The sequence below is a fragment of the Pleurodeles waltl genome, chromosome 11 (assembly GCF_031143425.1).
Source record: "Pleurodeles waltl isolate 20211129_DDA chromosome 11, aPleWal1.hap1.20221129, whole genome shotgun sequence".
Classification (NCBI taxonomy): domain Eukaryota; kingdom Metazoa; phylum Chordata; class Amphibia; order Caudata; family Salamandridae; genus Pleurodeles; species Pleurodeles waltl.
The window spans coordinates 506,695,115-506,721,385 of NC_090450.1; the positions used below are offsets into that span (position 1 = coordinate 506,695,115).

General features: G+C 39.1%; 1 protein-coding gene across 2 annotated transcripts in view; it reads right to left on the bottom strand.

The window, feature by feature from the left end:
* Positions 1-26,271, bottom strand: part of ANKMY1 (ankyrin repeat and MYND domain containing 1) — a 384,121-nt gene that overhangs the window by 189,102 nt on the left and 168,748 nt on the right. For both annotated transcript variants that reach the window (XM_069213891.1, XM_069213893.1), the window contains 2 exons: positions 19,835-20,006; positions 2,944-3,084 (listed from right to left, as the gene is read on the bottom strand). In XM_069213891.1, the coding sequence (XP_069069992.1) occupies positions 2,944-3,084; positions 19,835-20,006 (313 nt within the window). The remainder of the gene's footprint in view (positions 1-2,943; positions 3,085-19,834; positions 20,007-26,271) is intronic.

Sequence of the window (26,271 nt, forward strand, 5' to 3'; positions counted from 1 at the left end):
TGGCATATTTTACAGAATCATCCAAATATCAGGGACATTATTGACCAACATCCTTCCATAACCTATCGTAAGGCTCGCTCATTAGGAGACCATCTGATTAAAAGTTTCTTTTCTACAAAAGATAATGCATCTTGGCTGAGCAAAAAAAGTCTGGGGTTTTGGAAATGTGGCCATTGTAAGGCATGTAATTATGCACAGAATATGCAAGATTATCAAACATTTGATGGACGCCATTGTAACATCAAGGACCGCATTACATGTGATACTGAATATGTGGTCTATGTTGTTGAATGTGGATGTCGCAAAAAATAAGTTGGCAGTACCATCCACAAGTTGAAGATCCGATTTTTACAACATTTTAGAGCTATCAAAAATCATGATAGAACGTATCCTTTGGCCAAACACTTTTGGGATATACACAATGGTGATCTCAGTACATTAACATTCTATGGAATAAAATTTATCAAAAGTAACCCTAGGGCGGGTGATAGAACATATGAACTTAGACACATGGAATCTAAGATGATTTTATTACTTAGTTCCGAGTCTCCTTGGGGGCATAATCTTAATGCGGAATTACATGTCCATTTATGATATGTCATAGGAAATGCATTTCAATCATAATACAGTGGAAAATGTCATTGAGTGAGGTAATAATTAGCATCTATTGGATTTTGTAGACAATATAATATCTAGATTCGCCAACAATAAGTGGTGATTTAAATATTTCATGTTGCCTTGAGAAACACAAAATAATAAGTGTTTATTTTTGATTTTTGATTTTCTCTTTCTTTTCATATTTACAAAATAGTAGGTGAAGAGATGAATTTTCCATCATTGTGATATTTACATGATTTATATAGAAGTGGTTTTGATGGTTAGCACTTTGCACTTTATTTAGTGGCCCTTTTGTCGTTATTACAAGCATAGATTATTTTTGAATGAAGGATTAAAAATCAGCATATCATGCCTTACATAACAAAATCATTTTTCATGTGTTTTTATATATTAAACACTTCGAATGGTGAGGGTAAATCTAGGATTCAAAGGATTAAATGCTCTCGCACATGGGTTAGAATATATGATATGCTCATATGAAAAAGCTCCACATTAAAAATCCCTAGCTCAGTTTAACAAGATAGCCAGATCATTTAAAAATATTTATAGCATTTGACATTTTATTATTATTTTTAAATTACGATTTTGGAAAATAATAATGATTGTATACATTTTGTGATTTGAATAATGATAAATGTTATTTTGAATACTTAACTACAGGACAATGACTATTTAGTTGTTATGAATGTATTTAATAATAATTTAAACTATTTAAACGTATTTAATAATATCTGAAAATATTTATAAGTATTTAAACATAGAAATATTGAAGAATAATTTTTATAAATATTTAAAAACATTTAAAAATGGTTGATCAACAACAATTGAGAATATTGGCTCAAAATATGTAATAATATATATATATATATATATATATATATATATATATTTTTTTTTTGTATTTTTTTTTTTTATGTGGTAACCATGATATGGCATTGAGCCAATAAAGATATATTTTCTTGCGGAGGGGGTTTATACGGGGTAGTAAAATCAATTAGATTGAAAATGAATGGCCTTCAGTTTAGTGTATTGTTGGCATTTATTGTGATAATTGATGGCGCTTGTGAGGACCACACGTTTTATCAGTGTCCAGGCTAACAATAACATTATATGTAAATACTGTTAAGGCAATATTTTGCCATCAAGATGTAGGGGTATTTGAGTCATTTGCATGTTAAAAGATGGCCGCACCATTAGTTTGCAGTATGAAATGGAAACAAATGATGGGTTTCTTTTTTAATTATGTATATAAGATGCAATTTTTTTTGGCTAAGTTTGTCCAGTAGAAGGCGTTTGCCGAAACGCGTTGACATTCTGTGTAGGAAACTGTGATATTATTATATGGAATAAAAACTGTAGAAATTCAACTTTGAACTTTGAACTTTGCTTTGTCCTCACGATTTGGAGGCGATCAAGGGATTAGTGCAGCCATCTGGTGGATATTGTTCCATCTGTTGTGCATTAATTATATATATATATATATATATATATATATATATATACACACTTGTGATATTATTGTTGGTGTTTAACTAACTTATTACAATTTAATGTAGATTCTCTTTTTACAATATTAGAATTGTAGATATTTTCTAAAAACTACTTGGAATAAGATATAATGTGAGCTAAAATTAGCTTTTTTTTAAAAAAAAAACTTATTTCTAAAATTGTTCTTTTTCAATATTAAACATGTATTTTGATGTTAAGTTTGCATTGAAAATGTTGAAAAATTGATATATTTATAAAGTGATTACACTTTTATTTTATGTTTAGATGGAATTAATCATACTTTCTTTTTTAGTTTCATTCTGTTTTTGTAAACTATAATTTTATAGATATTTTGCTTCTGTTCTAGTTCTATATTTCAGCAGTAGATATGCTATAGAAGATAGTTTATATTTACTATATGTTTAATCTTGAAATTTGGTTGTCAATATATTTGCACGTTGAATTATAGGTATGGACAATCAATATTTTGGCCTACATTACATCAATACTTATGTTGACCTTCCAACCTACAACCCTCCACAGTAAGTGAATGATTTCACTCTATCCAAATTAAAACCATCTGTGAAGAATTAAAAATCTCACCACATAATTGAAAAATTAAAGCATCACTTCAACTTTTTATTTAACTCTTTTCATTGAGGTTTTTTAAGTTTTTCATTTCTAACACAACTTTTCCCGGCAACATTCGTACGTGCAAAAATAACAAATTAATAGTTACAATTGTGACAGTCTGTGAATCCAGCTACATAGTCCAAGCACTACAGCGGTTAAAGCATCACTTCACCAGAGGTATAAACACACATAAATACACTTTACCCGATCCGGTCCATATATGTCATCCTGGTCTTCTGCTCTTGCATTGGGATCTGCAGCTGCATTTAGTAACAACTCTGTAATGTCAACTCCTTCTTTTCCTGGAAGTGCTACTGCAATATGAAGTGGAGTTAAGCCTGCAGACTGCAAAGAATAGCAAAACTTGATGAGTTCTCTTCACCCTTTATTATTTTACTCAAATAAAATGAGGACAGACACTTTTTTATTTTTTACAGGTTCAGAAAAACAAAATAGAAAATACAAGCCTATTCACAATTATATCACAATATATCTCTTCTTTAAATATGATCTTCTCAAGGCAAGTACATGGTATTAATACATACATGCATTTGTCCTGGGCTATTTCATTAAAATCGTCCCAGAATTAATAAAAGATACACCTTGACATCAACAATTCCAACTTACATTACAATTTTCACAAAACCTGGTACATGTCTGATCCAAGCTAAACCTTGGTAATTTCATCAAATGTAAAGATGGACAAAAAGAAGAAAACCCCCCAAAAGGTCTCCTAAGGCAATGAAAAAACAAACCATAAGTAACCTTTCAAATAGTACAGAACAGTCTATTGCATCCAGTGTAATAAATAATCTCCATACCTTATTGAATTTAGAGAGTGCACCACTACATGTGGCATCACTTTTTTCCTTTTTGTAAACAACTAGCAGTTTATCTTTCCATGCATTAAAAAAAAATGAAGGAGAAGCTGATTGCCAACAGGTTGTAATAACAGATCTTGTAATCAAAATGGCAATAAACCAAGCCCTTTCTGCCCGTTTTAAAGGTGGACCTAGATGCCATAGACCTCCCAGTAAGACACTTAGCACATCTGGTGGGCTTCGGGTAGGCACCTGTTAATAACTGCTCAGACACTCTGCCAGTTGACTTGCAGTACCCTACATGTCCAAATCATATGCAGCTTGATGCCTGTCACCCCACATCTTGGGCAGGTGGATGTAATCATGGAATTCATTTTTATTTAAAAGTGATGGCATACAATCTCCCTAACACTGTGAAAAAAATTGCATACATTCAAAATTTGCCCCACCCCCATCATTATGGCATTAAATTGGCTAAGCTCCTCCCAATTTTGGGAGCATATTTGAGCTGCTGTTTCTTTTTGCCATTTTCTAGCTATTGATTCATTCCGTAGCCTTGTTAGTATGGAGGAAGGGGACACAATAACTAACTTTAATTGCAAAGGCATGACCAATATTCTATATCTTTTTACTTCTTGTGAATCTATAATCTTCAAAGAGCTTAGAACCTGATTGAGTGTAGATTGATACAACACTCCCTGACTTTCTATTTTCTGTTATAAGGCTTCACCAGTGGTGATATTACCAATAATAATCCAGTAGCCTACTTCAGCCATATTGGCTGCCTCTCAGCGCTAGATCTCCCGTTTTGCCATTCCTGGGTGTTGTTTGGGCATGAAACATAGGTATTAATGAAAACCTATATAGCTTTGTAAGTAGTTGGGTATAAGTGATTGAAAATCTATATCATACTAATTTGGGGTAAAGGGCTGGTTGCAGTTTGACAGGTAGATAACAAAATGTATTCAAAATCTTACCTTTAAAAGTTATCAACCACAGTGGCTCCCACCCTAAATAATCTAGGGATAAGAATTACAAAATGTGGATGATAATAATAGGGCAAAAGAGAGACTGTCAATCCCCTTTTCCCTTCAGGAAACCCAAATGTATCTATGCTTACACAGGAAGACTGCTGCTCAAGAGAATGGAACTACAAACCCCATCTATTTCCTGAAAATGTTTACAGAGATCCCTATTAGAAGAGCAGAAAGCTGGAAGGCAATTAGCAGCAGTATCTTCATTTAATCAGTTCAGCTCCACTGACTATAGAAATGGGCAGACAACTCCAACTGTTTAAAAGCAACAGAATTTCTGAAGTTAAAGGATGAATGTTTAACCAACAAATGTAACCTAACTTGTGTGGAAACCAGACTCCCAGATACCTCTTGGAGCTGTTGTTATAAGCAGCGCCCAACTTCCTGTGAAGAATACCTGGCCAAGAATAGGACCTCAGATTCTGTTTTATTGATTTTGTGTTCCCCTGGTTCAGCAAAGTTACTAATTATTTCAAACATTGCCTCAAATGATTGAGCTTTTTTGAAGACATATAAAATGGGAGGTCATCTACAAAGAGCATTAGTTTTGGAGCACCCAGAACAATTGCCTCCATTGGCACTCGATGTAAAGTCCAAATAAACAAGGGTGACAAAAGACACTCCTGCCAGATGCCCCTGAAGATTTGTAATCGGCCTGCACTAGCCCCATTAATTATCAAAGAGGCACAGGCACCTTTAGACAGATTTCTTAGGATATCTATCGGCTGAATTGGGAGCCCCACATTCCTTAGTACTACTAAAAGGAACAACCAATGAACCACATCAAAGACTTTTCCCGCATATATAAAAATAAGCTAAGATTTTATTAACTGAGACATAATCAATGGCTTCAGCCAACAAATCTGTATTAGCATACAGCTGTTGCCCCAACAAAAAGCTGTGTTGATCATTATGGATAATTTGAAGCAATATCACAGCCAGCCTTAATGCAATCATTTTAACAAGAATTTAATAATTGGTGTTGAGAAGCGTTATTGGTCGAGTGGAATTCAAGTTTGCAGGATCCTTCACCTTTGTTCACAAAACAAGCATTATTTCCTCAAAAAAAAGATAGCGGAATGCTTCCACTAGATAAGATATGGTAAAAAAAAGTCGCATCATCGGGCCTTTGAACTAATCTACAAAAGCCTGGTACCATTCACAAGGGAACCATCATCACTGGTGGCCTTTCCCCTAGATACAATCTTGATGACCCCAGCTATCTCTTTCTGCCTGATTTGTCTACCCAAACCTACTGCTCCTTCAACCAATAACTTAGGAAGACACAATTTATCTAAGTAGTTGCCCATGATTGGGGGTGGTGGTTCATACATTTCGGTGTAGATGTCCTCAAAATGCTTAGAAAACCCTGCTCTATTCACTTGGATCAGAGCTGAAGCCCAGCAACTGGGGCTCCTGGATCTTAGTAATTTGAGCAGTCATAGCTCTAGTTTTTGTATGCTGTGCTAGGATCTTCCAACTATGTTCCCCTTCATCAAATGTGTTAAATCCGAAGACAGACAAATTTAACACATTTGTGGTAGAGATGGACCACGTTCCCCATCTTACCGTCCTTTCCTTCAGCTAAAATGCTACAGTCTACAAACAAGCCAGGAAAAAGGGGCTATGTTTGGAAGAAATACAGTCTACTATTTATACTTGCCATTAGTAATAATGTGAAGGTTATGAATACCAATTTGCAATCATTTAACTGGGAAGGATTTAAAAAATATTTTCTGCACTGCAGTTATTATAACATGGTCAATCATGCTATGATAGATGTCTGCAGATACATATGAATATTTAGAAAATATATGACTAGTTTGTTTGGATGCAGCAGCTATGATCTCTATTTAGAAAGCTGCCAATCTTAATGAATTTCACATCAAGAGATAAAAATAAACTTGTGTTGTGCTTGACTAAGGAAACTATCTCTTTAAAATGTGTGCTGTTGATGGAGACTACACTCTTCCTTGACACTCTTTTTTAGGGAAGCTATAGATGTTAGCACCACATTTGCCATTTTATCATGCTTAATTAATAGAGTCACAGAATACTCAAAATATAAATAACTATAGCCTCGGTCCGGCTCGGACTCGAAAGGAGACCTGTTGTGTTTGATTCACGGTGGGCTACAGGTGTGAGTTCTTCCACACCATTCTATAGAGGGGCAAATGTGGTGTCCTGAAGACACATCTCCGCAACATCTCAGTAACATAATGATGATGCCAGATGCCTGACAAGGAGTGTTTTCCCTAGGCGATGAAACATCGGAATCTACCACTCAAACAGTGTATGTGGGATGCGCTAACCAGGACCAGAGGGACTCCATAACCCAGACTACTTTGTGGCCCCAGGAGGCGGCCATCTTGTGCATCACCTGCTCCCACTTGCCAGATCCAATGATCGTTATAAAGCGCGAGGGGGCATACCGCAGCGATGGATGCGCTTACCAGGACCAGAGGGATTCCATATCTCAGACCGCTTTGTGTCTCCAGGAGGCGGCCATCTTGTGCATCACCTGCTCCCACTTGCCAGATCCAACGAGCACTATAAAGTGGGAGGGGGCATACCGTAGCTCGGTACGCTTGAGGGCCAAGGGCGGGCCCGTCTGCGTCCGACTGAGGCCGGGCAGGGCCACCCCCCTGAGTCTGGCGCTCTTTTTCTGCAACCCTAAGTAGTTTTGTCCCCCTCCGGCCCTCTCCCTAACACCATTCCAGGCCCCTGGTCCCAACCCCAATACATTGCTAAAGATATGGGCAAAAGAAAAGCAACGGAGGGCCGGCTGTGGTTGGGGGGAAAAAGCATAAGAAAAGTTCCAAAAAGTCAGGCTGCAACGAAGTACTTGACCGCATTGATGACCTCCTAGTTGATTGCAGGGAAATATTAGTTCTACCATCCGGTGCAGACCAACCATTGACTCCCAAACCGTGTCCCACAACCCAACCATCAACCAACAAGCAGAAAAGCATATCTAATATGTTTAACAAAGCTAGGGTAAGGATAAGGACCAAGATCAGCACAGCACCACATAACCCCGCACACCCATTTCCTAGCTCTGGCTCCCCTCATGACTCAGCAATAGTGCCTCCTCCCTCACCTATCCCCTGTACCAATCGCTTTATTCCGTTACCACGTTCCTCAGACCCACCTACAACTCAGGATCTTGCAGCTCCCCCTGCCCAGGCTAGGGCAGGCAGTTTCCCTAAAAAACAGCCATCCTCCCAAATGACGACTTGGTAGGTTGCATACAAACACTCAGGGCAGAAATAGCAGCCCTTAAGTGAATGATAGGCGACCTTGCGGTTACAGTGGGGCATCTTATGGAAGAGAGAGGGAGAATAGCCAGGGAAAGTGCCACCACCCCAGTTCCAACCAACATCGCCACTCTGGCACCATCTGTTTCCACCATGCTCCAACATAAAAAACACCATGAAAGCCACCCATGTCTTCCACGTAAGGACTTCTTTTCTAGGACATCGGTCTGAGACCGTACATCAGGTCCCCGTACACCAGTAGATGTGCAAATTGAATCTCCCTTCATCAACTCCCATTACAAAAGTTTCAATTTCACACCTCTCACACTAGGGATGGGTTGTCACCTTGGCAGAACACATGTTCCCAAGACCACCACTCTGCCTCGAAAAATCTTCATGACCAATGTGCCTAGATCTAACTCTCAGAGGGGGAGGGAATGGGAAGACTCCTTGATTAACAAAGTCACCCACTGGATTCGACACAGTAGAGGATGTCTCTCAGTAATTAGGAAAGATATTGTTAAGGCCAGATGCCACAGGTCTCTCAGCACTCCGTTTGACTACATCGAGCTTCTTCTAGACAACGGGCAGCTAGCCTATGACTTAGTAACCCTAGAACAAAGAACTAACCCCCCCGGACGGCTCCACTATACAGTTCAAACTTGAGTCACCCCCCCCCATTTTGTGTGCCACCCTCCTAAGTGGCTTTAGATGATGCCACAGTCTGTTCCAAGATAGACTGACCAACAGAGCCCAAGACGCAGGCTTCCTATGATTGCCTCCGCACCATCAGCCACCCAGCGGACATCTCCGATCAGAGAATTAGGATGGCCCCCACCGCTTCTCTCAATATCGTTGCACCAGCCACCGTAGATCTCCAGGCAAACCCGCTCCCATCAGCCAACCCCATGACCACCAGCTGGGAAGTAAAGATTGTTTCCTGGAATGTGGCAGGTATCAAATCCAAACTCTCTTTGCCTAATTGGAACACCTTTATAGACCACCACAACATATGTATCTTTCAGGAGACCTGGCTAATCAAACCTGCCCACAAACCTGGCTATGCAATCTACCACATACCCACTGTTTCCAGCAAGGCAGGCAGTCCGTCGGGGACCTTCTAATATGGGTGAAAATCGCACTACATTGCGTAGTGAAACTGATACTCACCGATAGCCTTGATAGTCTTGGTATCAGTTTCAAGGAAACAGGGTCCACTGTCACCGACATTTTCAACACCTATGCCAAGGGGACAAGGGGACCCAACCACTCTGTCACCTTGCAGTCTCTAGAGACCCAATTGGGTGAAAGACCCTCCAAACATGCCCTCATTGTAGCGTGGGACTTCAATACCACCTTTGAACCCCTTGGTCTGGGCCTCATGGGTGATTTCAGGGAAGACGATGATATATGGCACATACCTAGGCTGGAGCTGGTAGTCGGGACTCAATTGGACAGTGACCACAATCCACTCTGTCTTATTTTTGAGCCACCATAGGGGTAGGGTGCCCATTGCAACAACCACTGCCAAAGCAGCCAAGGTGGTCCAGGCTGAGAACAGCAGACGGCGACTTAGATGGGGCAAGGTGATCGTGCGAGACAACATTCTCTCTTCCTTCGATTTAGACCTGACACATTGCATAGCATTGATATCCACGATGGGAGAAGACGTGAGAAACAGTTCCTCTCTAATTGAAGTACACACCGAGTTTTTCAAAGGATTGGAACAGCTACTATCTTTGCCAGTTGCCCACAACACTAGCAGTGCTCCTCACTGTGTGGGTGATAACTGGTACAACCGAGACTGCCGGATGGTACGAACAAATTTAATCAGTGCAATCAAACAAAAGGATGTCACCAGAGTTAGGACTTTGTAGAATCTGTACAAGCAGACGCAGAACAAGGCCAAAAAGGACTGGGATGAGGAAAAATGGAGACTCTTGAAGGTTGCATGTGAACGCAAGGATTCCAGATACTTTTGGCTTACGGTAAGCAAAAGAAATAAAAAAGGGGGCACCTGCAATTGGCAACAATATGCTGCCCTCAGACTGGTTCCAACACTTCAACTCTCTCTAAAATGTTGAAAGCCAAGTTGCAACCATCTGTGTCCTTCCACTTCCATCACAGCCGAATACCACCCACGGGGATGGTTTGTTCAGCTTGGGAGATATCCAAGATGCAGTTAACAATACAGTTCGACTGAAAGCCGCTGGCCCCAATGGCATTCCTGGAGACCTTTTTCTTCACAACATCGATAAATGGGCTGAGTACATCCTTCCCTTATCCAACGCAATTGTTAGGGGAGACCCCATTCCCGAGTTCTGGAGGGGTGCTGAGGTAATACCCATTTACAAAAAAAGCAATAGGTCCCTACCTGCCAACTATAGGCCCATAAGCCTCATTGATACAGCGCAAAAGGTATTTTGCCGTGCCCTACAATCGAAAATCCAAGATTGGATTTCTGAGAATGACATCCTATCACCATTCCAGGCTGGCTTCAGGTCTAAAACAAGCACCATAGATAAGGTGTTTAGGTTTTTGCTTCTGTATTGGAAGGTTGTAGTGCTAGGGAAGGGAAGTCTCTACTAGCCTTCATAGACCTTAAATCTGCATCCGATCTGGTCCATAGAGGTAAACTTTGGGAGGTCCTCAATGAGATGGGTATGCCCCCAGGGCTCCTGACCACAATAATTCGTCTACAGGAGGCCAACTATGCAAAAATATGCAGGGGGAAGCAGGGTGATCTCACCAATCGGATCAAAGTAGTCAGGGGCGTTCGGCAGGGCTGTATACTAGCTCCAACTCTCTTCTCCCTCTATTTGAATCAGGTCATCCAACACCTCACTTTGCAGCCCTCTGACGCACTAGCCTTAGGCAGCAAAAAGATCGCAACACTTTTATTCGCAGATGACACCGTAATAGTATCCAAAACCCTGATGGGCCTCCAATCCTCGCTGAATCGATTTGCTGATTTCTGCTTCAAGAGAGGCTTAGAAATAAACACATCTAAAACCAAGTTCATGGTCATTAACCCTCACAGGTCATATAGGTGGAACCTTTCCCTAGGTCTAAATTAGAACAAGTTAACACCTTTAAATACCTGGGAATTAAACTATCTGACTCAATGTCTTGGAAAGCCCATATCAACTCTGCATCATTAAAATTTAGCCAGCTAGTGGGCATCCTTCCAAGGGAGCACCATGCATCAACTACACGACCAATAGCTGCTGCTCTCCAGATTTATAATATGAAGTCTGTTAGCGCAGCACTTGACTGGGCCGAACTCCGGGGCTTTGAAGGTTGCAAAGGAGCTTACACATACTAAGAATATGTTTATGAGAAAGCTCACCTCCCTGCCCCCGAGCACCCCGCTTCTTCTTTTGCACTTGGATCTAGCCCACAAACCACTAGCTGCCATAGTCGGTCTCAGACCACTGTTGTTTTGGAGGAAATTCATGGCAACTCCCGAAGTTTCCTCCACTGCGTTTAGGGAAGTTTGTTCCTTGGACATCTCCAGTAAGATCCAGTAGATCCATTCAGTTAAGAAAGCATTGATTGCCATTTGGAAGGGAGACTCATGGAACTCTTCCTACACAGGGCCATCACCGACCAAAGAAAGAGTGAACTCCTGCTACTGGGATTGGGTAACCCAGTCTATATCTCTCTTGCTCTCATGAGGGCGACTATCGAGTTTCTGAACTTCAAGTTTACGTGGTTGCTAGAAACTTACCTGGACAGCATTCTTGATCCAACTGATAGGAAGCTCTATTTGCAATTCAGATTCGGTTCCCTCCCTCTTAAAAACTTTACCAGCAGATGGCAGAATAAGGCCCCTATTAACAAGTTATGCCCCTGCTGCAGTCTGCACCAGGAGTCAACTGCCCATGTTCTCTTTGCATGGCCATTCTACACTCCCCTACGAAGGAAATGGCTCATGCCAACCTGCAAAAAGCTTGGGACCCGAGATCATGCTGCAGTCATGAGAATTTTAATATCAGACTCCAGTCTGTCCATTGCCATTGCAGTTGCCAAATTTCTCGGAGGAATGTGGCGCATCAGAAGGAAATTGACTAAGACTGCCTAACCCTATGTCCCAACAGTCTTACATGTTCATTTCTGCACCATCACTGTATCCTGAACTGTATTCTGCCACACTCCTTTTTTATTGTACTGCATTTTGTGCATTATAATGTTTTATTAATTTTTTGCCAAGTTTAATTTTATGAATTTTAAGTTATTATTTATTGTGGTGCGATTTGACTTTTATGGCACTAGATGCCAAAATAAAGTTTATGATGATGATGAAAATAGTTATAGCCACATTTTTAAGTTTCTCAAGGGACACAAAATAATGGATTGGATGTTGAATGAACATGCATAAACAGAACAAAATCCTATCATTCACAGTAGGAACAATAGCTACTTTGCAATACATTCTTGAGACTAAAACTATACAACCAGTTTATGACCATTTCCACAGAAAAACACACAACATTAAGCCTCATACAAATGGCCTAGTGCTTTAAAACGCAATCCTGGTTTTAAAAAAAAACCATCTTAATCTTTCCAACAAATACTCAATATCACCACTTGTATAATCCCTAAGACAGAACAGAAAATAAGCCTAACCACAATGCTAAAAATGACATTAAGCCTTTGCTCAAACACATTGCACTGTACAACATGTCATTACTAAAAAACACAAGTTCTCAAGAGAGACTCCTTTCCTCCTCTCACTCCATGCTATTAATTATTTATTATTTAAGGTAGCACTCCCATTCATTATTAATGATCTTATCCCTTGTTTTGGCTGTGATGGACACCTCTTGAAAACATTTCAATCATGCTAGCTCCAAAGCAATGTCTCAGATTTAGGTGCCTGAGTACTTATGTGTTTCATACAATACAATAAAATATTTTTGTTGCATCACCTTAAAACATTTGACATATTTGAGTTAAATAACAATAATGTACAAAGTTTCCAGAGTGAAACATTTTTTAATTAGTTCCTTTTTCCTCTGCTCTATAGCTCTGCATTAGTAGGCATATCCAATCTATATCTACATCTATATATTTATCCATATCCATTACTATATCTATAGTCAATGGAAAAAACAAAGGTGAAATGTCAGTCATACCATCATGCTTTTAAAGGCAAAAACATCTCTGAAATTCACCAGTTACAGTTTACTGGGCTAACTCTAGCTTATGCCCCACCTGTGCCCTGTTTATGACCTCCCACATCACCCGCCCTCATGTAGGACCACACAACTATTTCTTCTGACATACTGGACAATACCAGGCAGTGCCAGCAAAAGGTAAATCTAGAAAGTCAAATGTTTATAAAAGAAACAAAAATAATTAAGAACAATTTGATGTTTCAAATTCATGCAAGTAACAGATGCACTTACAACTCAGTCTTGACTCAATGTAGTGATGTTTCTGCTGACCTTAACAGCTCTTGCCGGCTGAGATAACTACTTCTCAGAATGTGGGGGTGCCCATCTGTTTATGGAGTCTAATCACAACATGAGAGTTTTACCATCCTACACATATCTAGATATAATGGTATTCTGTCTTTTATTCAATATTATGGGCATTTATTTGTATTTTAGAACTTATTGATCAAATGTGCCTGCCTTATGTGCACACTTGCATCAAAGGATTTATACATTAACCTGTCAAACCTGGATAAGAGCACTTCAATAACAGACAAAATGTCTGCCTTAAGGTGATCCTGAAACACTATGAGCAACATTAAACTGAGGTAACTCACTTTTCCTGAATATATATTACATTTTAACATTTAATACCTCACAGATACATAACCAGGTAACCACCATTCAGGCGATTTAAGGTAAAATAAAACAATTGTCTACAAATAAATAATATCTTATGCACCTCCTTTCCACAGGACAGCTGATCAGCCAAACAACTTCTCAGTATCACTATTCTACTATGATCCATTTCAATTGTCAAAAGGAGAGACTTTAAGAAGCAAACCTGATGATATCACTTTTCAAAAAGAAATACAGAAAAAATGTTTGGTATTAGTTTCAGCCCTAATTCATGGTTTCAATGTGGGGTGAATTATTATTTTTTTTCTTTCAGTTTAAATACAATTAATATACAATGGAAATAAATTCAAGAAGAATGAGGAAAAATAATTAAATATCATTATAAATGAGTGAATGTTCTGATAAGAGAAGAGATAATTTGCATTAATGCACAAATTTGCATTTGCACAATAGAAGACATTCAGAATCTGTTACTTAGGCACCAGTAGAGCACGGACTAGACATAATCGCTGAGGTATGTCAACTCCAGTATAATCTAGTAATGTTAGAATGCTGTCTTCTATTACATTTTATGTCTCCCTAATAATTTGGCATGTTCCAAGACCTTATAAAAGGAACCCCACCTTTGACCTTGTTCCTCTATAGTGTCACAGAACTTCTTGGTCTTGCAATATCCTTAGAATGTATGGTTGGGGGTACTTTATCCCATATATACTTGCATTTTATGTTTTTAAATTCACCATTTGCCCATCTGGCCAGATCTGTTTCACTGCCATTGTTCAGATTGTCTCTGTTCACATGTTATTGCTAATTTTTATAGTCACTTTTTCCTTATTGTCCAATTAAAAGAATAAAAAATTTATGAAGCTCTTTAAATCCAACTTAGGAAGTGATAGGTTCATATTTGACACACTTTGTTGGGAAACAATGTATTTAGACCTTTTTGCATGGAGTGATATTTTTTAATAAAATATTTAATTGAATAATGAATAGAACAGAACAGCAAAAACTTCTGAAAAAGGTTTTTAAAATTCATGTACACAGCCACCGGGACCTGCAGTCTTCTCTATCTTCAGTTGTGAAATTTCATCTTGCATTTTGTTTAGCTGAATATAATGTAATATCCAGTTTATTGGTGCGTGAGATTGCAGCCTAAGTGAATTTCTGTTAAAAAAAAAACTATTCTCTTCCCACAAGTATATTTTTCCATTAATATATATATATATATATATATATATATATATATATATATATATATATATATATATATATATATATATATATATATATATATATATATATATATTAGTACTTAGGGGGTCCTTGCCTTAGCCTAGGCCACCAGAAGAGGCATGCAAGGCATGGGAAACAACGCAAGGAAAACAGTCAATGGCACAGACATGCAGGGAGAACATGCCTTACAATGTTAACGCAGTACTGTCTTACTTACTTGAACAGCTGTTCAAATAATCTTACATCCTGAAATGATGAACCTTTGTCCTTATCTTTCCCTCTTGTCTTAGTTTCACTCTGCCTTTTCACTATTTAACTTTACACTGACATGTAGTTTTTCCATAGCTCTTAAAAGCCATGACTGTCAGGACTACATCTGAAGGAGGACATGCACACATATATTAACCGTGGATGGTTGCATCAACCCACCCTGCACTGGTCACCTACTGACAAAACCACATTCTATAGGTGAACCACTTGTGCAACACTCATCAAGCTATTCCTTTTTATGTTTTATAAGAAACTGTGCCTTGAAATCGGGAATGGCCCAAGTTCCCTCCTCTACTTGGCCTGAAAGTTATCCTACCCTACATAATCTTTCTAAAGCAACATTACCACATCTTCAAGTGTATAAAGAACAAAAACAAATCTACACACCTAATGTGATCAAGTTGTCTATCAAAGCAGACATCCCTTATTTCCATCAATGCCTCATCTCCATTTGTGATGAGAACCTTGTTTCCACCAAAGCCTGTCTGATTGCCAAAATAAGTTAATGAAACAAAAACCTGAAAGAAGATGTGTTTGGGGAACCCTTCTGGAACAATCTGATATCTGGAACAAAGGGCTCAATGCAGTGAGCTGCAGATGTTAGAACTTGTTTAGTCAGGCATTCAAAGAATAGGTAGTCGCTACTGAATTCACTCAGGCTTCAGAAAGGGCAGTTGGGCTTCCCAGGCATTTTGCCTGTAACCCCCTTTAATTAGAGAAGCAGCATACACCTATATTTGGATCACTTAAAGAAAATCCACCAGGTTTGTCAGAATATCTGGGTCCATGAACAAGGTTTCATCAAATGTCTGAATTTCGCTAAATAAGTCTGGCACAGGACTGACCACAAACAATCTATTTGGCTCTACTTTTGCTTCTTTGTTATTGGGTAATCCATGGTTATCCTTTGTGTGTTTGTGGTTTCCACGTATTTAACTGGGAAAAGATGGAGCTTATAATAAAACATCAAAACCAAAATAAATAGTTATGTGCACCAGACTCTATCATATATTATCATGTGCAAGTATGCTTCTACTGTACAAATTATGTTCCATCATGGCTCCACAATACCTTCTTCAGAATACCCCACTAGCGATTCACCATCCTCTGATATGTTCCACTATGCCTTAGTATGACATACAAATCTTGCTCGAAATAATTTTGATTCTTGCCCCTTTTTCCACATGCTTATTGCACTACTGCCTCAGAGAACAGGTATTTTTTTCTGTGTTAACCTTACCTTTTTTCCAGATCAGCACAAACACATAAGACGTCTGGACAAGTACGATTAGAGGCTTTTATTAATAGTAGCAATGATCCAGTTATTGTGGCAGTAGAGAATATAAAAAAATAAAAGTGATAACATGGATTGTTCGGCATTTCCCTGTGCTACTAAGTCTCCATTATTTAGATTTAACAGCTAAAAGGTCCCGCTATAGTTAGAGATGGAATACAGCAACAGTATGCCTTTTTTCAACAATTCTTCCTTTAGCTCATGTCCAGTCTATGGTAGGCTGATTCTATTATAAGCCATAGTGTCCTTGAACCTGAAACTTGGAAAAAGGAATACTTCTCTGTCTTAGAAGATCACGGTGGCCTAGTTGTAGTGTTTCTGCAGGAGGACCGTGAGGAGATGGCCTTGTGATAATGGTGTACCATGTGAAGAATCTCATGGGAATTTTACCTGTCATATATATATTCAGTAGAAAACCAAAGGTTAGGGGGACATTATAGTTAGGTTCATATTTTACATGCACAAAACCATAGAAGTTCAACAGTTATAGTTTTACTTATCCCACGTCACTAAAATTAGTGTTCTAAGGTAACTATAACTTTACACCCCTGTTTATTGCGAATGTTGTGGTGACATTATCAATGATGTCATAGAAGATGTCATTACCTATGTAATATGTGGGGTAAGTAGAAGTGCCAAACCCTCGCATCCAACCCTGCATCACGTACGGACTTCGGCCATGCGGGGCGTGGGTTGGTCATAGGGCCTGGTCTGTGCCAATTCCTGTGGCCAATACCCCCAGCCACTTAACCCCAGGCCATGTATATACGGAGTTTTCTGTAGGGCCTACACTGCGGCCAGGTCCCTGCGGGCAACTCCCGGTAGGTACCTAACTCCACGCCACACATGCCCTTTGGATGTGCGCTGTGGGGGCTGGCTGCAGGCATTTTTTAATGTGGAACTGCAGAGAAAACACCCTTGCTTTGCCTTGGATAAGTTCAAGAAGTTGGGAGCGTCTGCCCTTTACAGAGTAGAGCTTCAACTGGGGCACCTGCTATGTTTATTTTTTTAGGTTCTTCCTGTTGAGGTTTAATTTCTGTGAAATTAACTTTTGGTGCCAGAATGGATCCTCACCTGCTTATTTTTCAAGAAGAGTCCACAGTTTTGTGCAAAATGTCTACCCAACTGGAGTACTTTCTACTGGTTAATTAGTAAGTGCTACCTTGTTGGCTAAATGTATAGTGCACATTTTACTCTACCACTACATAAAGGAGCTTGAGGTAATGCCTCCAGTGACCATGTGTGGTATAATTTTGGGAATGTTATTGTTCTGCAAGTGTCTTCCAACTGAATTCTGTGCTAACAGAGACAGCAAATCTGCAAACAGCTGAATCTCCACCAAACAAGGGTAATTATATGAAGCAAATGATTCTTTGTTTGGTGGAGATATGCTCAGGTTCCTCTGCACCACAAACACTTGTGAGGTCCTTTGGGAAGCCGTGGTCTATTTGCTCCTGCACGCAGGGAGCAGCAAAAAAATGGTTGTAGTATTGGCAGCCAATCAGATATCAGCACGGGGACTGTCGTATCCATGGAGGATTTGTGTTCCTAGATATCTCTATTTTTTTTAACTTTAAATACTACTGAACGGATTTACACCAACTAACAAAAAAGGGGCTTTCTAGGCCAAGATCTAGCTTTCTGCCATATTTGGTGTAATTTTGTCCAGTGGTTCAGGCTGTAGTCATGTCTAAATCCCAATAGAAGTTGCATAGGTAAAAAGTGTTTCGGGATCCCTTCTTGTTCTCAGCCCCCAGTTAATGAATCACCCTGAATCTTTAAAGACAGCAGCTTAAGTGAGTGGCAAAGTAGTTCTAAAAACTGTAAATTATATGAAGGTATATATATATATATATATATATATATATATATATATTTTTTTTTTTTTTTTTTACTTAAAAAAAACAAAGGTTACAGGGACGTTATAGTTTGCCCCACATTTGAAATGTACAAAACCATGGAAATTCAGCTGTTATTGTTAGAGTTATTTCAAGTTCACAAATATTCTCAAACTTGGCAGTGAATTTTAAATAAATACTTGTTTGCCTTTGTGGGATCTCAGTGGGACCCCTGCCCCAAGACGAGAGGGTTAGGGTATTCATGCCCGTCCCCTTTTTTTTGCGTTTATTTTTGTGACTCAGCTGAAGCAGAATCCCAAAATGGCGGCCAACACTTCCTGATTGAAGTGCTGGCAACTAATCAGATCTCAGCAGAAGATCAGCAGTATTTGCAGTCGTCACAACCCTAGATATACAAATTTGGAATTCCTTTAATTTCTGTAAATCCACTAATCTGATTTACACCAAATAACAAATAGTGTGCTTTCTGGACCAAAAGCTACCCTTCTGCCAAATCTGGTGTAATCCCATACATCGGTTCAGGATGTAATTGTGTTCAAAATCCCCTATAAAGCACTTTTATTTAACTCCCCCCCCACAACCCTTTTATTCTTGGAATCCGACTGATGGATCACCCTGAAACTTTCCATGCACAACAAGACACTTGGGCACACTTTCTTTTTGTAAAATGTTGTGAAGAGTCATCAAACGGTGCCAAAGATATAGCCAAGTCAAAAAACACTTTTCTTATGGCAACTAGTGCCCTAAGGTAACTATAAATTGAATCCTTGTCTGCACTGTTAATTACCCCACATATCACATCAGTGATTGCATCTTCTATGACATCATTGATAATAGCATTGCAACGTTCGCAGGAAATGCAAATGTTCCTAAAAACTGTGCATGGCGAGATACCGAAGGGCATGAGGTATAGTTACTTGAAATACCTCTGACTGTAACAGCTGAATTTCCATGGTTTTGTGCATGTAAATTCTGATAATTCTGATCCTCACTATAAGGTCCATGTAACCTTTGTTTTTTTGGTGAATTTTATACTATATATATATATATATATATATATATAAATATATATATATATAGAGAGAGTGAGAGCACTGCCACATTTTATATATATGTATATACAAACAAAAAGTACAATATTAAAAATTAAAATATATAAAAAGGCAGAAAAACACACTAATATACTGTTGAATGCATAAGGCAATTTAAAAGAGCAATTGGCCCAAAGCTCACAGATGAATAGTGGGTACAAATACACAATACATCAAAGAAAAATACCTAGTGAACCTGAGACGGGACAGAAGCACGACATTATCCCACCTAAAAACTCATATGTGAGGAGAGATTTAAGTACTTCTCTTTCCATTACTAGTACGTCATCTGCTCCCTGACCATACACACAGAAGGGGAAGGAGGAGAACTCAGTTCTTCATTAGTATAATCACTAATCAGAATCTTTAACATTTCCTATACAATGAACCACTGTGAAATACTGATTCTATCACATTTATATTTGACATGTTTCTTACCTTTGTTGGAAGACGGATGTCAGTCCGTGCACCTTTTTCCAGTAGCACTTGCACTGCGTGGACATCTGCCGATTTAACAGCAAAGAATAAAGCATGCATAGGGACACTGGAAACATTGGGGTCCGCACCTCGACGCAGAAGCAATTCAATTGTGGCCCATTTCTGCCTGTATCTAAACTCAAATATGAAATGAGATTACAAATGCTGCACGAACATGACACATTCTAAACTCCTATCTACTATTTTAAGCCATCTATCCATTAATAAGAACACCTGTTTTACTTATACAGAACTCGTATTTTTTATAGCATGATGTATCAATCATTTGAACATGACATCCTTTTTTTGTAGAATCTATTAGATTGCAGAACACGGTTGTATGACGAAACCACAGATGCAATTACCACACATGCCTTTACGATGCGTTCATTACCACGCCTTGCCTTTACCATGTATTGCCTTTATCAAGTAAGTACAAATTATATCCATTCCCTGGTTGACTCCTGACCCATAAGCTCAACCACCTTCTAAACCTTAAAAATACTTTTACCACCCAAATACCCTTACCCACCCTAACCCTAAAACACCCTTACCACCAAAATACCTTTACCCTCCCTAAACCCTAAAACACCCTTAACACCCAAATTCCCTTACCCACCTTAAATCTTAAAAATACCTATACTACCCAAATTCCCTTACCCACCCTAAACCCTAAAAATACCTATCTCACCCAAATGTGCATACCCATCCTAAACCCTAAAAACACACTTACCACCAAATGCCCTTACTCACCCCAAGCCCTATACCACCCAAACACCCTTACTCACCCTAAACCCTAAAAACACCCTTATCACTCAAATAACCTTACCCACCCTAAACCTTAAAAATACCTATACCATCCAATTACTCTCCCACCCTAAACCTTAAAAACACACTTACAACACAAATGCCTGTGCCAACCCTAACCCTAAAACTATACATGCTACCCGAATACCCTTACCCACGTTAAACACTATAATACCCTTACTATCCAAATACCTTTACCTATCACTAACCCCTAAAACTCCGTTACCGCCCAAATGCCCTACTCACCCTAAACTCTACAAATACCTATACCACCCAAATACCCTTACCCACCCCAAATCCTAACAAAACCCCTTTACTACCCAAATGACTTTATCCACCCTAAACCACAAAAATACCTATACCACCCAAATGCCCTTCCCACCCTAAACATAATCATACTACCCAAATACTCTTATCAACCTTAAACCCTAAAATGTCCTTATCTACCTATCTATCTATTTACCTGCTATATACTTATAATTTTGTTGGAAAGGAATGTGTGGCAAAGGCACTGCATGGTAAAGACATATGCGTGATAAAGTCAGTGAGTGGTAAAGGCTGTTAATGAATATGGGGTAATCTCTATATATTGATACAAAATTATTTGTAATTGTCGAATAAATGAAAGAGAGCTATGCTTATTCTGTTAAGTTGCTCATTGATAACTGAAATAGCTCAAAGAGATGTTGAGTTGCCACATTCCTTGCTTTCATCATTTAACAGGCTGCATGGGGTGTTAGATGAACAAACATTAACACAAGGACCTTCTGTTAACTTTCTGAAGAAGTCCAAATTCAAAACAACAATGTGCTTAATAATTTTCTATTTCAGTAGAAAATTAGCATCTTTAAACCATGTGAGACTACTACCTATTGTGGACTAGCACAAACATGATTGCTGTGAATGTTGTGCTTTCATAAATGAAACTAGAACATGCGAATATAGGAAGACAATCACAAAGTGAGAATCACCAAACACGTTCTGCTTCTTACTCTAGAGTTTTGTTTTAGGTGCCTGTGCTACATGAGCAGAAACATAAAAAAGCGACTAGGTGAGCACCAATCATTATCTGGAACACATTGTAGACCATCCGTAGTTAAACATTTCTGTGTATCAGGAAACTCTGTGGCCACTTTCAAATGGGTGCTTAGGGACCTGATTATTCCAATTAAGAGGGAAGGCGATACTACTCAATCTCACATCTTGAAGGACCAAAAATGGATATTCAACCAGAAAACAGTAAACACAAATTAAATGAAAAATCGGTCTCTCCCTTTCATATTTGAATTTGAAAACATACCACAATATGCATTTTTGACAACATGATATGTCCAACTGCTATCAGTTCATCTGCTTTACTTTGATAACTGTTTAGCATGTGTTTACTATCATAGGTAAACATGATAAGGACAAATGCATAGCTATAAATCTCCCCAGTTCAAACTAATTTCAATTTCATAACTTTTTTGCAGGGCCTTGGCTCTCATTGTTCCACACACAGATATGTATTAGAGGGCGCTTTACAATCGTCTTCGTAATGTACAATGTGCAATTCTAAGCTATTGCAACTGAACCCCTAAATTAACTATCGCTAAATGAGTTAGGTGTTTTTCAAGCTTTCGGATGATACCATTAACAGTACTCGAAATTTTCAGTGGAGTCTATAGGTGGTGTGCTTTATTGTGGGGTTATAACTTTTTAGAAAACAATTTCTTTACAATGATTTCTGAACAGCGAAAGTATTCAGTGATATAATATTAAGTAGCTGTTACTTATGAGTGCTGAATAAGCCTTATTTGGGGGTGAATACCAATAAAGCAGCTTTGTGGTTTACCCATATTTGCAGGATGTTATGATTTGTTGGGGTGATAACCCTACAGTCAATTGACCATTTAGCAAGTGATTAGTGTTCTGAAGACTGAAAAAGTTAATTGGTTAAATCTCTGAATGGCCGATCAAGTACACAGAAGAGTTACATAGAAATTAGTATTATGACCTGTGATATTCAGACAGTGGTTATAAGATCTGGGTAAGATCACCTTAGAGAAACCTTTTATTGGTCGCTGTTAAGGATCTATAGCAATGTATAGTTTTTAAAACAAATTAAAAATGTGCAAACTTTGCCTGAGATTCTAAAGCTAGTATGAGGTAAGATCTTCCTCATTTTTATGGTTTAGAATTACAACTATGTTTCAATAATGAATCTTGATTTGAACCTCTGTATGTAGATTACGCTATTTTATAGTACCCTCTTCAGTGTCAACTTCTTAGTTGTCAAAAATTATGATTGCCCATTAATCAGCATCTATATTATCACAAACTCTCTTTTGTGTTTACACCACTCAAATTGTCTGCATGGTATTCAGGCATTAAATCCATGAGGTTTGGGTAATAATGTTGGGTAAATGAATGTATTACGATTAATGTTTTGCAATAGTAGAGCCCAACACTTTTTTTCCAGGGGAAGACTTCAGCAGAATAGAATTGGTTTTATACCTTAACTGTTGCAGTTTTGTTTTGAATGCCTGTCATGTTATGCTAGTGCAAGACTTTTTTGAGCTTTTTTCAGCCCTTCTTATGATATCGACTCTGTTCTCATGATCACCCAGTGAAGAGCAGATATCACACAGTGGAACAAAAGGTAAGCTAGAAATCCCTGCAGAGGGTGGGTTTTCAGTTCCTCTGAGGAGGCTCTGCACAGGTGATTTCCAGGGGGAATTACACATATTCCCAGGACAAGAGCGACAACTTTAGTAGCTTTTGTTTTATTTTTTGGGACAGGGGTACGAAATGGCTCTGATAGTGCTTTGCACAAACCCACTATTCGTGTACATGCTCTGTCCACCATAAAAGCACCTCCATAATTATTCAGAAACTATACAGTTCAAAGATCTGCCCCTCATCAGACCCGATCCCCCATCCAGACCCCACATCCTCCACCTCACCTCACAAAGTGAGAATTTATTTAAAACCCGGCAGACTTAACATAGCTTGTGTGCGCGGGGAAACACCCTTTACCATGCAAAGCCTTTACCACGCAGTCTCTACCACTCATGCTATACCACGCAGATGCCTTCACCACTCATTGTAAATATGTTTAACGTAAGTAGGTTGGTATATATATATGTGTTTATGTTAGTGTAATTTTACGGTCATGGGTGGGTAGTGGTAAAGGGTTGTAAGGGTAATTGTAGGGTTTAGGGGTGGGTAGTGGTAAATGATGGTAAGGGTAATTTAAGGTTTGGGGTGGGTAGTGATAAAGGGTGGTAAGGGTAATTTTAAGTTTTAGGTGAAGGTAATTTTTAAAGGATGGTAAGGATAATTTGAAGGTATAGGGGTGCGTAGTGGTACAGAGTGGTAAGGGTAATTTTAGGATTCAGGGGAGTAGTGGGAAGGGTGGTAAGTGCAATTTTAATCTAGGGTTTATTGGGGTCGGTAGTGGTAGAGGAAGATTAGGAGTAAATTTTTAAAAGGAGGCATTCGGGTTCTTCCCACCCAAAAAAATAATAATATATATATATATATATATATAGATATATATATAAAATTTCTTTTTTTTTCCTTCTTCACTGAAGGAAACAAAGGTTACAAGAACGTTATAGTTCGGTCCCATTTCAGACATACAAAACCAGTGAAATTCAGCAGTTATAGTTACCTAAGCTAACTATAACTTACGCCCCTGAAATGCACTGCTTTGACCTCACATTTTATATCACTCATGACATCGTCAGTGACCTCACTGATGACCTCCTGAATGACATCACTGATGACATCATCCCGAGTGTAAGTAGTTCTATGGATGTGTGACTGGGTATCTGAGCAGGTCTATGGATGAGTATGGGATTGGGTCAGTTAATGTATGGCAGATTCAATGGATGTATCTGTGTGGGTGAATGAGTGAGTTTGTGAGTGAGTGGGACTGCGATAAGCACCTGCTTTGCCCCCAGTTATGCAAATTTGCTTATTGGCTGGTGGGAGGAGCAGGTGCTCCACGACCAGAAATTTGAGAGGTGGGCCCAAAATATTATATTATATTATGGGTAAGGTTCATTGATGACCTTTTCATAATTTATAAAGGGAAATCAGAAGAAGAGTTTGTGAGGGAAATAAATATCAATGGTTTAAATTTAACCTTCACATGTAAAATCAGTAACCAGGAGATGGAATTTTTAGATGTACGACTAAGAGTAGAAGAACAGAGGTTGATCACCACACTGCACAGAAAAAGTACTGCAGGGAATTCAAACCTCCATGCCCAGAGTTTCCATCCAAAATTTATGATTAAACATATCCCCTAAGGGGAACTGTGCAGTACCAAGAGAGAGTATATGAGGATATAAAAAGAAATGTGCGAAAGATTTGAACAGAGAGGATACACTAAAGATTGTTTGATGACATCGAAAAAAAGAGTGAGAAAAATAAAGAGAGAAGAAGCCCTGTTTGTGGGAACTAAAAAGTCCCAACAAAGGCAAAAGCACAGGTTCATAATGACGTATAACAGGCAGCACAAGTTAGTAAGAAAAGCTATGAACAGACATTGGCATTTGATAAAGAGAGACCCACTGATAGGGGATATGGTAGATAAGAGACCTAGGGGGTCATTCTAACTCTGGCGGCCGGTGGCCGCCAGGGCCACCGACCACGGGAGCACCGCCAACAGGCTGGCGGTGCTCCCACGAGCATTCTGACCGCGGCGGTTCAGCCGCGGTCAGAAGCGGAAAGTCGGCGGTCTCCCGCCGACTTTCCGCTGCTCGGGGGAATCCTCCATGGCTGCGGAGCGCGCTTCTGACACCCCCTACCGCCATCCTGTTCCTGGCATGGGCACTGCAGGGGCCCCCGTAAGAGGGCCCCGCAAAGTATTTCAGTGTCTGCCATGCAGACACTGAAATACGCGACGGGTGCAAACTGCACCCGTCGCACCCCTGCAACTACGCCGGCTCAATTCTGAGCCGGCGTCCTCGTTGCAGGGGCATTTCCTCTGGGCCGGCGGGCGGTCTTTTGGCGGCGGAACCCAAGGTTAAAATCAGGCCCCTAGTGTTAGTCACAAGAGATCGGCATCCATGAGAGACATTTGGTTAGAAGTGAATTGAAACAAAGTAAAGAGGAAGGGAATTGGTTGAAACCTGCTCTAGGTTTTAGGAAGTATACTAAATGTAAGGCCTGTAAATATGGACACAATAAAACAGAATATGATACGAAATGCGGAAAAGGAGTTGGTATAAAGGAGACTATTAATTGTAAGACAACATTTGTTGAATACATGTTGGAATGTACGTGTCCAAAGATTTACATAGGCGGTACCCCACTACCATTGCATAAAAAGATTCTTCAAAATCTTAGAGCCATCAATAATGGGGATGTGACATGCGCAGTGGTCAAACATTTTCTTAGAGAATTCTAAAAAGATGTGTCAGAATTACGATATAGTGGATTAATCCATATATTAAAGGATTGGAGAGGGGGAAATTTAGAAGAGCAGTTAAGGAGACAGGAGGCTACCCTCATATTGGAGATGGATCATAAAGAACCTCTGGGCATGAATTCCAATGAGAAGTTATATAGTTTTTCTATGTAAAAGTAATCAAGTGAAA